Below are 15,926 nucleotides of genomic sequence, written 5' to 3'. Positions count from 1 at the left end.
TGGATATAAGATTCTTGGTTGACATCCATTTCTTTCAGAACTTGGTATATGTTGTTCCATGTTCTCCTGTCTGGGTTGAAAAATTTGCTGAGGTACAAATTGGTCTCCCCCTATTTGTTATTCCTCTCTCTTGCACCTTTTAAGATTCTTTCTTTATTCTGTATGCTAGGCATTTTCATTACAATGTGCCTTGATGTAGATCTGTTATAATTTTGTAGATTTGGTGTCCTGTAAGCCTCTTGTATTCGGTTTTCCAATTCATGCTTCATTCTTGGGAACTTATTATCTCATTGAAGAGATTATGCATTCCTTAGGCTTGAAATACTGTGCCTTCCTCTATCCCAATAACTCTTATATTTGGTCTTTTGATGCTATCCCATAATTCTTGGATGTTCTGTTCATGCTTTCTTACTATCTTCACTGTGTGGTCAACTTTATTTTCCACACCATATATTTGTCTTCATTATCTGACATTTTTTCTTCCAATGATCTAGTCTGTTGGTTATGCTTTCTATTGAGTTTTTTATTTGGTTTATTGTTTTCTTAATTTCAAGGATTTCTGACTGTTTTTTTTTCAGAGTCTCTGTCTCATTCTTGAAGTAATCTTTTGCTACCTATGTTTGTTCTATCTCTTTGTTGGAGTGATCAATTTTTGCCTGTATTTGCTCATTTAGGTCATTCTTTAATTCACAGATCATTTTAATTATGAACCTTCTGAAGTCCTTCTCTGACATTTCATCAACTTTGCTATTCATAGGTTCTGTTATTGTGGTGTCCTGGTTTGTTTGGGGTACTTTTCTCCCTTGTTTTTTATGTTGTCTCTTTGTCTTCCTTTCTTGCAGTGTGGATATGATATATTATAGTTTCTACCCTACATTCTTGTAGTTCCCCTGCAGATTATCTGTACCTTACCATGATGTTGAGCTTCCAGATCCTGCTGGTGCCCCTCAATATATGCTACTCCAACTAAAGGTGGTGGTGGCAATAGCTGAGGTAACTTGATATAATAGTGAAGGTGCCCCAAGGAGGATGCAGTGTCTTACAGAGATGGGGCTGAAAGGGTGGGCTTTACACTGTCTTTGGCATGCCTGCTCTGAAATGCAGCTGCTTCTATAGCCCCTGTCTATTGTTAAAAAGGTAGGGGCTACTGCGTGGGGAAAGTTATGGTGATGCCTGCAGTGTCCCAAGATGGAAGTGGGTTAGGCTTGGGCTGCCAGGTGTGTGAGGGAGGCGGTGGTGAACTCTGACTTACCTTGGGCCTGGATCCCACATATATTGGTATGGGTGGATCTAGGCTGGGCTTGAGCTCCTGCGGTGTTCTGCTGGTATGAAGAGGTAATACTGTGTCGGAGGAGCTCAGGCAGGTGTCTCTGGTGGCAGGATAGACTGGTGACTACTGTGAGCTTGGGTCCCTCAGAGGTCAGTGTGGGCAGATCTGGGCCAGGCCTGAGCTCCTGTGGTATTCTCTGGTTATTCTTATTTTATTAATGAGGAAATTGAGATATAGACATAGCAGTACTAAAATTTTAAATGAAATCTGATCAACTCAACACAGGTATTTTAATGCTTAGAGTGAGAAGTGTTAATGGGTGGCTTTCCTAATCCTAATTTCTCAATGGACTAGTAATATTACTGTATGTTCTTCCATCCAATCTACAGATATGAGTAAGGCAACTTTTAAAAAAATCTCTTTTTGAGTTTCTATGGTTGTTGCAGTGATTTTAGGGTGTGATTAGTTTGGAATATGTTTATACCTTATAAATATTGCTGAAAATTTCCTTGTTTTCTGTTTAATGCTATTATAGCATAGCAGAACACAGACATGATGTAGAATTCTTTTGTATTTTTTCTCCATGTGACTGGAATGTATTAGAGCTTACATGTGAAAATTCATTCAAAATTAGATTTCATTTATGTCCCATTACCAATTAGCCTTTTATCAATGCCAATTGACCTAATTTGGCTAGGAAAGGAATGGGAAAGGGGGCTGATGATTGGCCTTAGCTGGATCAATAGCGATCTACAAAATAAAAGCAGTCTTTTAAATTTGTTTGTCTCTTTTCTATTGGCATACCCAAATATAAGGTTTTGTGAATGTCTAGATATAGGCCTGTATATTTCCTAATTGTATAGAGCATAAAGGAAGGCAGTTATAAAGATGGTGGAACAAATCTCTTATAATTAGAAGATTTTCCTTAGACTAGTATTAGAAATTATTTGCATTTCACACTCAAACTAGGGAAGCAGACTTGCATGGTGATCTCTCGAATCAGAATTGTTGATTTAGATTCTCATTTCCCACTAACTAGCTGTGTGTCCTTCCACTGGTGACTTTTAACACTTTATGTCTCACTTTTTCTCATCTTTATTGTAGGGATTATGATTTCAACCCTATAGAGTTTTGAACATTATAAAATAAAAATCACTTTATTCTGTAATCCCCAGAAAGTGTTTATTCATAGGAAATTGGCCATTGTCATAAGTGCTCGGTTTCATTAGATGTGGAATGGGAAAAATAGTATCTTATCTCATATATGTAAAGCAGGTGTAAGTTGCTTGACAAATTAAAAGGACTTAGTAAATTGTAATTGGTTAAGGGAAGGGTAGGGGACATGAAGAAGAAAATGAGAAAAAAATGTGAAAGAAGTATTCTGAGAAAAATAATTCTTGAAATTATGATTTCCCATTGCCTTTTCCTTAGTTTGTTCTTTCTTTAGATTTTCTAAGTTTTTAGAAGTTTTAATGTGTCAGTATTTACTGAAGGTCTCCCTTCTGTCTACCTAAGAACAGGGGGAAAAAGTGCTAGTAAAAGTGCTGGTATGAAAAACACTTCTTTCATAAGCAATGAATTTTACATCATAAATAAGGAATCTAGAAAACTTACCATTGTTGTCATCAACTCAGCATAAAGGCAACTCAACATACATTCTCCTAGCATTTCCTCATTTCAAGAATTATTTGGTAGACTTAAATTCTCAATAGGCTGATGAATGAATGAATGATCTATCAATAAAAGAAAATGCAAAGAAAAAAAAGAGGAACTTTGTCTTAATTTTCTACCCAGTTCTACGCCGGGTTTCCTTTTTTATCCCTTGAAGTCTCTATCAGCTTTCCTTGAGCAAATCTTGTTTTAAATTAAGAATACAATGTTGTACATTCCAAATTAATTTGCTTTGTATCTAAATAAGTTTGGACTGCTAAAATAGAATGCCATATAGTTCTGGAGGCTGAATGTCTGAGATCAGCATGCTTTCATGGTCGGATTTAGGAGAGGGCTTCTTCTAGGTTACAGACTACCAACTTTCTGTATCCTTACAAGGTAGAAAGGATAACTGTTTGGTATTTTATAAGGGCATTAATCCTTTTAATGAAGGCTTTACCCACATGACCTACTTACCATCCCAAAGACCCACCTCTTAATATGCTGTGTATCCTTAGTATACATGTATTAGTCATGATCATTAGGATTAGGATTTTCATATGTGAATTTGGAGGCACACAAACATTCAGTCCATAGCACCATTCAAGTTCATTCTGTGAATTTCAGGTAGACTTATATCACAATAAAGGTGTTTATTATTTAACACCTATTTACTTAGACATGCTGTAAGATTATTTTTATCTTAGGAAAGAAGAGATTGGATTTGGGGGTTCACTGCCTCTCTTAGTCTTCTGGGACTCATGTTCAGACTGTTAAGGAGTCTTGCAGTGTGATAGAAACCTGAAGGAATTTAATCCAAAAAGATACTGATTATTAAAAATACACCAGCTCCTTATCTCAAATAAATGTAGCACTAGATTTTTCCGTTCTAGATTTGTAATTATTAATTATCAGCATCTCATCCAGGACCCTAAATTAAACTGTCTCCTATTTTTATTTAGCAATTTTGGTTCATTTTCTTTCAAATAGTTGATTTAAGTCAGATAAAAAATATTCAAGATTCAATAATTTAATGTGGAAAAGTTCTTTCCAAACTTATCTATTATAAATGCACCAAATTTGTTTCTTTTGGACTCCATTGGCTTGGTTATATTGTTTTATTTATTTCATTTCTCATTTCAGGGAATTCCAGGAGGGATTGGTAATATTGGTTCACATGGTTACCCTGGCAGGCAGGTGCAGTAACTATATTTACATTTCTCCTTTTATATTTCTCTTGGTGAATACATTGTATGTTCTGATTTTGAGAGTTAATGTTCAAATGACAGTAGGTTTACTTTTATTAAATCATGAAAGAGAAATAATTTAAAAATCAAAGTTGTAAATTTTTTTTCAAAAATTTTACATTGAAAGTTTTGTTTGAAATGGGAGTGGGACTTTTAATCATGTTTAATGTGATTGTGCAGTGGAACCTTCAAAATTAAAATGCCCAAGAGTCTAATAAGTTCTTAAAACAGCTCAATGCCATTGACCAAAATGAAGTAAAAGAAAGAGTTTTTAGTTTTTAGTTTTAAGACTGTCCATTATAAGCATTATTTTTTAATTACACAGTTACAAAACCTGGGAAATAGTTGCCACTATCAAATATTTTTATCTAAATTGAATTCAATTCTTTTGTTATACTGCTTTGGAAATTTATTTAATCATTTCATATGTATTTCCCTCTAATTTCATAACTTTTCCTAACTTCTTAATGTGACTAATAATAGAGCAAGTTTTCCTTCCTAGGTTTTCAAGAACTGATTATTTCTAAAATTAATTAATTAAATGTAGAAGTCTACATTTGTTATCTTTTTTGTATACTTAGGAATGAAGGGAATAATAAATCTAAAAAACAATATATTTTAACAAAGTCTATTGTTATGCCTTCAGAAATAACTAGAGGTATTATACATTATACTGCTATGATTAAGAGATGATATATGTTGTTTGAGAAGTATAAAGTATGAATACTTCAGCATATGGACATTGATTTAAAATTTAAAATGTATTTATCTTTTAAAATGTATGGGGATATCTTTTAGAGTAAGTTAACTTGAAGTGTTTTAAAACAATATAGAAATGAGAAATACTTCAGTGAAAAAATTTTTATCTGATAATATATATTAATGTATTATATTTGGATAACTAAAATATATTTGTGTATACATTATATTCAAAGACTCTTTTGGTACTGACATTCCTTGCACATTTGTAATTTTCATTAGAGTTTTCTAAATAGAAAGTCTGAATTTTATAATATTTAAATGATAGTGCTTATATTTTTATTAATCTTTTTGTTAATAAATTTTTAAAAGTATTATAGTATGATGACAATGTCTTTTGTTCACATTAGGGTTTAGCTGGACCAGAAGGTAATCCAGGTCCTAAAGGTATACGAGTAAGTAAACATTTTCATCATTTTGTTAAGTGTGTTTGACTAAAAGTAGAATGAAATACACCAAGTATTTACCATTTTTATGCCTTATTTTAGTAGGTTTGAATTTAAGGCAAGCTTAGTCTGAAAAGATTATGCTTTCACTTTTATGCCACAGAAAAGAGTCTGATAGTACTAGGTTTTGCATTGTTATTTTCTATTAATTTCCAGTTCTTATCCTAATATCTGACATGTTAGAATGTGCTTTATAAACATTTGTACTATTGTTTATATATGAACATACACAAAACTAAAAAGTCATCATGAAAAAAATTGAAAAGTTGGAGAGAATCTTAGTAGTTCAAGGTGAAAGTAAATTTACCTTGCAAAAATTGTAAGGGGTAAGGAAACATCTATAAAGAAGGAAATAAGCTTATTATATTTTGAACATCCCATCTACTTCCAAACCATTAAATGAAATGTTAGCCACTTTTAATCATTAAGAGAGTACAAAAAATGTTGTTATGATATATGTTGTGTGCTACAACTTAAAATCAAAGATGTAGAACCATCTTTGATTAAAAATTAAATTAAATGATAATTAAAAAATAAATTAAATTTTTGTTTTTAAAAATTCTTTATTTTAAATAGCCAGGTATTTTCCTAAGCCTACTTATGTTTCTTTTATTATCAATACTGCATTTTAGAAATAGGCATAAAGCCTTTAAATAATGATGTTTTACATCTTTAAAAATATTAAACTTTTAAAAATACTTTCATATGTGTTTTCTTCTTTATTTTTCCATCAGCCCTGCAAAGTAGGAAAACAGAACTACCATCTCTATTTTACAAAGAGAAAAATAGCATGCTAACTAAGGAGCTTAACTTTGGCAGTTATTGCTTACTAGACCTGGAGCCAAGCTACCTTTATCTCTGCTGTTTCCACTATACCATTTTCTTTATTCTTGCAATATATAAAAATATAATGGGGAAATTTATGTATTTTTTAGTAAAAATTGTACTGAAATCACATGGCTAGTTGGATTTGGGAAGCAAGAAGGGATTTGTGATTAAGAACATGGGCTGTGCAGTTAGGCCACATGTTTTTTTCTACTAGCTTTGTGTTTTCAGATATCATTCAGCCCTTCTGTGCTTCATTTTTCTTAGGAATTTGTGATAATGAAACTTAGTTGTAAGAATTAAATAAGATTAGCATTCTTAAATAAAGCCCAGTGCCTAGCACAGGGCATGCACTTCCTATGTAGATTCTATATTGATTATTTGAATTTGAGAGTTTCTTTTGTGCATGAGCTAATGTGTGTCTTGTACACATTTTGAGTATATACGGTACCGCTTATTGTTACTGCATTTTTTCATCTTGCTTCAGTGATTCATATAACTGTATAAGTTTTTTTATACCATTTTTATACTGCATTATACATTTTTTCTTATTGATTTTTTTCCCATTTGTATTGAAAATTCTTGTGTAAGCTGTAATACTTTAAATTGTACTTTTAGGTTTTGACAATCAGCTTCATAGAAATATTTTTCAAATCATATCTACTCTTTTTTATTATTGATTTAAGTAGGTAATTAGTCATTTTAGGAAATTGTAATAAAATAATGACTAAGTATCATTTATATAGAAATTTACACATTATGAAGACATTTCCACAATTTATATTTTATTTTATCTTGAAAATTTGCTCTTTGAGAATGCTGATGAAATCTGGAGAGCATTTCACATTTATTTACAAAAGGTCTCAAATGTAGACTTTTGACACAAACTTCAAATCTGGTTAAAAAGACAAAAATCACAGTAATGTACTTATAGGATTATAATATTTTTTTCTTTTAATTTGTTTCCTGTTGCTGGACAATAATACTACATGTTATTCATTGTGAATGAACATTTTTGTGAGTCACATAATATACTATCTTTTTACTGGTAGTTGTTTGACTGTATTTTTCTTTTTAAGAGAATTACTATATTAAATGTAAACATTTAAAACAGACTATAAAATTTTAAACCCTCCTTTGGCATTTTTTGGGGTTATAATATGCAAAGTGCCTCAAATAGTAAAAGTATGTATGACTTTAACTGACCCTCTTATTGGTGTCACAAAATTCTCACTCTGAATCTACCGCCTTTAAAAGCAAAAAATACATATTATCATTGTTTTAGTCAACTTTCTGTTATTATAATAAAATACCTGAGATAAGCAACATATGAAGAGGAAAACAGTTTATTTTGTGGATATTTTAGTCCATGATCAATTGGCCTCATCACTTTGGGCCTATGGTGAGTCTATATATCATGGCAATATATGATGGAATAAAACTACATCATGAGCCAAGAAGCAAAAAAGAAAGAAAGGGACCAGGGTCCAACAATCCTCATGTCCTCAGTGACTTGGGGTCCTCTCACTAGGCTCTACCTCTGAAAAGTTCCACTCCTCCTAATAATATCACCCAAGGGACCAAGCCTTAACACATGGATTTTCAGGAACATTTAAGATCAAAACTATACCAGGTTTTTTAAAATAGATATTATTTGTTGCATTACACATCTCTAGTTTAGTGGTGGTATTTTGAGAATGACCACAACTTTGTGTGATTTTTTTGGTGGGTACTCATAGCATTGTTCCCTTTAAAATATTTAATTATCAGTTTTATATTTATGCCCTGCATAGGCTATGTTGAACTGAAGTCTGACTTTTCAACTCTGTGTTCTCAGTTATTTAAAAGTTTATGATAGATGCATCCATTAGGATGTCTATTTATTTTATTTATAACCAAAACAAAAGTACATTAAAATAAAATTTATCTGTTTACAGTCAGTCAACTGTAACTGATAATTAAAGCTAACAGATTTTGTCATGATAATACCAAGTGCTTTTGTGTTCTTATTTTAAAAGAAACATTCCCATTCTCCAGCTGCTTGGCTGTCAAGTAAGCAAATTATAGATGTTTTATTTTATTAAAGTTAAATAGAAAGGAACTAATTTTTTCTTATTTTTTGCTTCTTCATACAATCTGTAGTACATAAGATAATTTTATGTGTGTTTTTGCCTTTTTAAAAAAAAAAAATTCCTCCTGCTTTGACAACACTTAGCTAATTCTGTTCCTCAGGAACTAAATCCATGGTAAAATTTTTATTCCAGGCTACTTAGAAATGATTCCTAAGACATTTTCTATTTTTAATATTTAAAATTATGGTAAAATAACACAACATAAAATTTGCCATTTTAATCAGGTGCCTAAATAATATCTGTCCTTTTGATTGTCTTGTTTCACTTAGCATAATGGTCATCAAGGTTCATCTGTGTTACGGCATGTCTCAGAATTGCTTCCTTTTTAAGGCTTAAACACAGTATTTATTCCATTGTATGTGTATATCACATTTTGTTTATCTGTTCATCTGTTGATGAACATTTGGGCAGCTTCTACCTTTTGACAATTGTGAATAATGCTAACTGTATGAATAATGCTGTGAATAATGTATGAGTGTATAAATGACATTTACTTATTTAATTCTTTAGTGTTTAGCATTGCAGAACATTTACTCTGAAAAGTCATCCATTCTCTAGTTCAGGCTTTATGTATAACCTAGCAAAAATGGTCTCCTGTGTTTCTGCTTCAAGTTCTTTTGTACCTTGTCTTTCCTCTGTATCCTAAAACTATTCTTCTCCTATCTGCATTTCATCCTCTCTCTAGTCAGTGATGATTATTCTCTTTGTTTTCTCCTCAGAGCTCTAATCTACCTTCTAGGCTTCAGACGTATTTGTCCTTCAAATCTTTTAAATCTCTATGGACTCTTTTTATGAGTCCCATGTCTCTAATTTTCTGTTAGATAATTACACTTATGTTCCAGCATGACCACAAACTCAAAGTGAGTAACAAAACTCATCTTTTCTACAAAACTACCTTCCTTGTTTGCTTTTTATGTTTCTTCAGTGCTTACCATTTGGGGGTTAATCCAGCCATAAACCTTAAAGTCATCTTTGCCTTGATCCTTAAAAACAGATAAGATCTGTTGACCAGTAAAATCCAAGTGACTTTTAAAAACTGCATTTTGTTTAGACAAAAACCATATCTATTTTTTAATTACTCACAGTATAAGTTCCAAATTCTCTGTCATGTATAAAAGACCTTTCCTGATGGACCATTGTTACCTTTTCCAATCTAATCTCTTGTCTACTAACCACATAGAACTAACTAGTTGCAAGTCATTATACATGCTGTGTCATTTCATTCCAGTATTTTGACTGATAGCATATTATATTAGCCATACCTTTCCATTTCTTCAAGACTCAGCTCAAATGTTGCCTCCTCAATAAAACAACCTTAATTTTCTCTTTAGGCAAGCTGGCCATTCTGCTTCCATAGTTTTCATTGTGTCTTGTATTTGTCATATCACCTGTTACATAATCATGTCACAATTATCATTATCTTATAATTATTTATTTGTATTATACTCTTTTTTGAGGGTAATGATTTTCACATTCTTTTAAAAAATATCTTTATTTTCTAATTTTTATTTTTATGTGGTGCTGAGGATCAAACCCAGTACCTCACATGTTCGAGGCAAGCACTCTGCCACTGAGCCACAACCCCAGGCCACACATTCTTATTTAAAATCCCAGCACCTGGCACACAATGGATGTTAAAATAATGCTAGTTGAATCAGTAATCTAAACACTTAATTCTTCAACCATGGACCATAGAAAGAGCAAGAGCATTCTAACAGGTTTTCCTACAATAAGTGTTTCTTATCCTGAATACATTCTGTGTTAATGAACAGATTAATATTTTAGAAATACTTTTTGACATTAGTGCACTACTCTCACAAAGTCCTTAGCTTCCATTTATCTAAAATATAAAGTCATAAATTTTTATCTTGACATTTAATACTATTTAATCTAGCTGCAAACTACCTACAGTATACATTATAAAATTGATGAAATAGACTATCTGCTACAGGTATAACTAAGATATGTTAGAACATAGCATCTTGTGTTGTTATTTATATGTATCCTTTTTTTCTCAAACCACATTAAAAACTTCATGAGGTCAGAATGGGTCCTTGTCTTTTTTGAAGCATTATGCACAAAAAATTCAATCAGTTATCATTTATAAACACTGTGTTTATTACCATTAACAAAGACCCTCTTTCTTGGAACAGTCCTCTGCTGTCATCATTCTGTACTTATCAAGATTTTACTTATATTGTAGACCAATCTCAAGTGCCAGCCTCCTTTGAATCCTTCCTTGATTGCCTTACCTCCTTTCATATTATAATGGATCTCTTCTGCCTCTTCTTACAGTCTTTTGATACCTACCTTCTACTTTACATTTTAGTTCATATATATATATATATATATTTTTTTTTTCTCCCTGCCCACCATAAAATTCAGTGGAGGAAAGAATTTGGTCTTTTTATTTTTATTAACTGCCGTGTCTTCAGTTTTCTACATTTTTTTAATGTAAAGATTGACCTGTAATTTTTGGAAGAAAAGCAACTGAGAGAAAATTATTTATACTTTAATACCTTTAAATCTTACTCTTCTATACTACTATAAGTAAAATTGAAAGTACTTCTGTTTAGAAATCTTAATGGAGTAAATATTGAGATGAAATAATACAAATATTATTTTCATGTTTTAAGGGTTTCATTGGCTCTCCTGGAGAAGCAGGACAAGTTGGACCTGAAGGAGAAAGAGTAAGTTTTCAAATTTTATTTCTAATGCTATTTAGTAATGATGGTATACAACAAATTATATATATATATATCATATATATAAGATAATCTTACTGAGAGAGCATTCAGATTTAAGAAAACCCACCATCACCTGCAAGAATATAATTAAATTTTCTTAAATCTTTATTGATTTTTATAAGGAAGTAACATTATATGAACATATGTAGATATTTTAAATATGATTTTAAAAAAATACATATTAAAATAGCTAATTATGAAATTTTTATAATTTGTTAGTCTTTAATTTGAATATAAGTTGTTAACAAGTATATTTTGTAGTATAATATGTAATAAAGAATTAAGTCTTAGGAGACATATTTATGTTTAATTTAATCATTGGAGGATTGCTCCAAGAAAGAGCAATTAGAGTTGCTTCTGAATAAAGATAGAATATTTGTAAACTGGTCTGTTATACTAAAAACAATCAAGATAGTGAGTTTTGACACTGAAACTTCATCATATCTAGTTTTCAGGGTTATATTCAGTCCAATTATTTGTATTTCTTCATTTTTACTCTGTGGATTGAAAAAATAAAATTAAATGATATTAGAATATTGTTACAAAATTTTAAACTACAGAATCATATTCAGTATTTAGCTTTTAACTCTATCATGGTAAGAATGCAGTTCAGAACAGAATTTTTATTTCTAGAAAGTGTTTTTTGCAACTGAAAGTGATACAAGTTATTCTTAGCTAAATATATTTTCAAATATATTGTTTTTGAGTGAATTACCTCACATTTTCTGGTTATTACATGTGCATGCCCTGCATAGAAGTAATAATATTAAGAGTTTAAATATATTGTAAAGATAATTTGTCCAGTCTTTGGTGAGATGAAATGACAATTTTCCGTTGATGAACATGACAAGTCATTTCTTTCAATGGCGAAAAATGTCTTCAGCATAATATTGCAGCTAAGACACTTAAACTTTATGTGATACAGCACACTAATAGAAGGTATCTCCCATTCATTATGCAAAGAATTGAACTACTGCTTCTCCACCCAAAGGAGTATATTCAGTTTACATTTTTAATAATTCTTTTGCTTATGATATAGTCCTTTTCTGATCTTTTTGAATGGATGTATTTCTAATAAATGATTTAATAAACAAAAATTGTATGTTCTTGCAAAATGTTGTTATCTTGTATTGAAGGATCTTAAGCCCAGTGTTGACACAGGCCATCAACAGGCACAATACTGTCATCACACTCCCTCATTTATATGAAGTCATGTCTCAACACACATAAAGACATTTCATCATATTCTGTCAATCATATCCTAATATTATTTGGTTACATCAGAACTCATTAGTACATAAATGATAGAGAAAACTGGGTGTTTTTATTAAGTAAAACACTTAAGTACGGAAAAGCAGAAAAAAAAATAGTCTTCTCTGAAAACAGAAAGAAATATCCCTTTTTTGGAAATTGGTATTATAAACACACTTGTGCACACACATGCACACCCCCATGCATATGGTATGTGAAATACATATACACATATGTGTGGAAAATGCTTGTTTGATTTTGTCTGCATTGTTGTTAGCCTTCCTGCTATAATTTAGGAAAATCAACCTTTGAAAATGATAATATCCATTTTTTTCCTTAAAAAAGAACTCACTGTGTTTTGTAAGATACATAAAGTTCCAACAAAATGAGTCTTCTTGTTCACCTATAAACTATTTTTTGGTAATCAATGAGACATGAGTATTCAGGAAACACTTGACTTGAAAGTGAATGAATTATTTAAGCCAATGATATCTTCCAACATATCTGTATGTACAATCAAACCCAAGGACATGGTTATGGTATAAATTTTCTTTTCTTATCCTTTCCTCTCCTTTGAGAAAGGGTCTTGCTCTGTTTCCCAGAGTAGTCTAGAACTCCTAGGCTGGAACAATCGTCTTATGACAGCCTTAGGAATAGCTGGAACTATAGGCATGTGCTGCATTGCCTGGCTTTAATAGATTTCTTAGTATGAGGCTTATAGGTGACTACATGACTCAGTGATTATATCAGGTAGGATGCTTTAGACAGCATGTAATAGATAACTCCAACAAAAACTGGCTTAAAAATAGGGAAATTCTAATAAGTGACAACAGTAGATGTAAATGTTAAGGCACTATTCCCAAATTTGCAAACAATTCTCCAGGCTCTTTGAAGGTAAAGATAAAAGCTTTATTTCCTACTGGGGCTCACAGTGCAGAGAACCAAGCAGTTCTGCAACCCTCGACCCCAGCTGGAGGTAGGAATATTCTTATGAGGCCTAAAATCACAAAGAAAGGGTGGCAGGAGAAGCAGTCATAATCATAAAGTATATTTCTTACAAATGGAAAATTACAAAAATAGAGTCATATAGTCATATTCTCAGAAATTACATTCTCAGAAAAACAATTTTGCATTAGTCCCATAGAGCAAAGATATTGTGGTCAGGGTGTAAGTAGGTAGGGCTGGAGGTGTTTGCTTCTATGCAAGTGGGCTCATGTGGAAAGGAGGCCAACTTTACACAGAGGTATCTGAACAAAATGGGGTAAGTCTGGGTTGATTTTTCAGATCAGCCTATAACATAAGACACAATGCAAATACTTTACATGAAGTAATTCTTTTAATTCCCACAAAACCTAAGATGAATATTGTTATTACTCTCATTGTAGATGAAGAAAATGAGACATACAGAGAAAGTAAATTGTCTTAAAATATGTTCAGGTAGTAAGAGCAAAGCCAGGATTTGTATTATATGTTCTGGCTCTAAAATCTGACTGTGTAGAGAGTATACTCCACTGCCTCTCACATGACAAGAATTCCATAGGTTAAGTGAGATATAGGTGCAAGATGATCTCGAACATAGTGATGCCTTCTCTGTCTTGCCTTTCCCGTTGTTGGCATTACACTAGGACCAGTTTCCCATATAATTGCAAGATTGCCAGTGTAAGGGTTAATTTACCTTTGTTTATATCCATATAAAGATAGGGAGACAGAGGAGTACATCTTTTTTGGGTAGGAAAATAAGATCTTCCTGTTTGTCTGGTTGTACCATTATTGGTAGTGTGCCTACTTCCGAATAAATAACTATCATCAGGGTATGTCAAGATCTCATTTGGAGGTTTGGATGGGGTAAATACCTAAATGCCATCAGATATCTATTTTGAAGAAGGAAAGGGGCTGCTTCAGTTAAATGAATATATTGAAGCTTTTCACACTAGTTTACTTGACAATTTATTTCTATCTTTGGCATATTTCATAAATTGATATTTGACAAAACTATGTAGTATTTAATTCATTCAGCAAATATAAATTTTGACTTTTCTATATTATAGGGCATTCCTGGGATCCGTGGAAAGAAGGGTGTTAAAGGAAGACAGGTAATTTGATTCCTTTTTCTTGAAGTTTAGTATAGAGCAATATAATCTAATTTTGTGGTTTTGTTCTTATTAAAATATGAATACATTTTGCTTTTGTTGTTGTCATGCATAATCCATCTCATTCAAAAAGTTTAATTTTTTTGCTACTTTGTATATCATGGGGGTACTTAAGAATGTAAAAGAAAATTTAGATTTAAAAATAACTCTAAATTTAATACTTCTAAATCCATTTACTATATCAGTGGAGAAACCCTTGTCTCTCTCTTTCTTTCTTTTTTTTTTTTTTTTTTTGGTTGGTGATGGGGGGGTGTCCAGGGATTGAACTCAGGGTCATTTGACCACTGAGCCACATCCTTAGCCCCATTTTGTATTTTATTTAGAGATAGGATCCCACTGAGCTCCTTAGCACCTGGCTTTTGCTGAAGCTGGCTTTGAATTTGCCATCCTCCTGCCTCAGCCTCCCAAGCCATGGGGATTTCAAGTGTGTGCCATTGCACCCGGCCCCTTTGTCTCCTTTGAAGGAGCTAAAATGTCACAGAAAATGTGTGAACAGCTTGGAACACCAGTGGTAGCACTATTCAACCTATTCCTACACAAAGAGATGTCTTAGAAACTTAACCTCATGTTCTAGAGGTTTCTAAAATGCCTGTTTCAGCTGTTAGTTAAGACTGGGTTGCAACAGCTTTTTATATTTCCAGATTAAAAAAAATTAAAGGAGAGTGAATTTACTAGATAATGTAATACTTTCAGAAATGGGAGAAAATTTTGACATAATTAAGTACTGTGCTATTTAAAAGATGAGAAAAGTGGTCCAGACAAGTTGTCCTAGCTAAGTTAGTTGTCCTTGCTCAGGTTGTCCTGCCTAAGTTAGTATAGATAATTATCCACCTGCTTTCCACTGTGCAGTTTTTATTGACACTTGAATGCATTTTCTAGGGTAAGCTGTCAAAGGCTGCATTGTTTTCTGTAGTTTATGAGGATAAAAATCAAGTTTTTATAACCATATTTTTAGAACTTTGGAATACACCTGAATAAAATTTTAATGATTACAAAAAATGGATATAAGTGTTTTCAAATATAACTTCTAAGGATCCAAATCTATTACAATGCATATTTTAAAGCAATGACACATTGAAAACTTTAAAGAAAAGTACCAATAAAAGGCCTAGTAATAATTTCATTTGCTATTTTTTCCACAGTTTTCTTGGATTCTATTTTTGAATTCTATTAGGTAATTTTATAATTCCCTGTTATAATTTGGATTTGAAATATCTCCCAAAGTTTCATATGTTGATGACTTGGTCCCCCAAATGCAGCCATGTTCAGAAGTGGGGCTTTTGGAAATGATTGGATCATAATGGTTATGATCTCATCAATAGGTTAATTCATTTGTGGGTTCATAATTGAATAGATTATTGGATGGTAGTGGAAATTGTAGGAGGTGGGGCTCAATTAGAGGAAGTAGGTTAGAGGGCATGCCCTTGAAGGGTATATCTTATTTCTGAC

At 32.0% G+C, this 15,926-nt stretch overlaps 1 protein-coding gene across 4 annotated transcripts in view; it reads left to right on the top strand.

The window, feature by feature from the left end:
- Nucleotides 1-15,926, top strand: part of Col24a1 (collagen type XXIV alpha 1 chain) — a 378,847-nt gene that overhangs the window by 83,456 nt on the left and 279,465 nt on the right. For all 4 annotated transcript variants that reach the window (XR_013427880.1, XM_078026639.1, XM_078026638.1 and 1 more), the window contains 4 exons: nt 4,064-4,117; nt 5,277-5,321; nt 10,966-11,019; nt 14,376-14,420. Coding sequence is in view for 3 of the 4 variants with exons in the window: in XM_078026639.1 (XP_077882765.1) it covers nt 4,064-4,117; nt 5,277-5,321; nt 10,966-11,019; nt 14,376-14,420 (198 nt within the window). In the remaining variant the exon portion in view is untranslated. The remainder of the gene's footprint in view (nt 1-4,063; nt 4,118-5,276; nt 5,322-10,965; nt 11,020-14,375; nt 14,421-15,926) is intronic.

The sequence above is a fragment of the Ictidomys tridecemlineatus genome, chromosome 11, assembly GCF_052094955.1.
Source record: "Ictidomys tridecemlineatus isolate mIctTri1 chromosome 11, mIctTri1.hap1, whole genome shotgun sequence".
Classification (NCBI taxonomy): domain Eukaryota; kingdom Metazoa; phylum Chordata; class Mammalia; order Rodentia; family Sciuridae; genus Ictidomys; species Ictidomys tridecemlineatus.
This window is presented reverse-complemented; position numbering and strand designations above follow the sequence as displayed.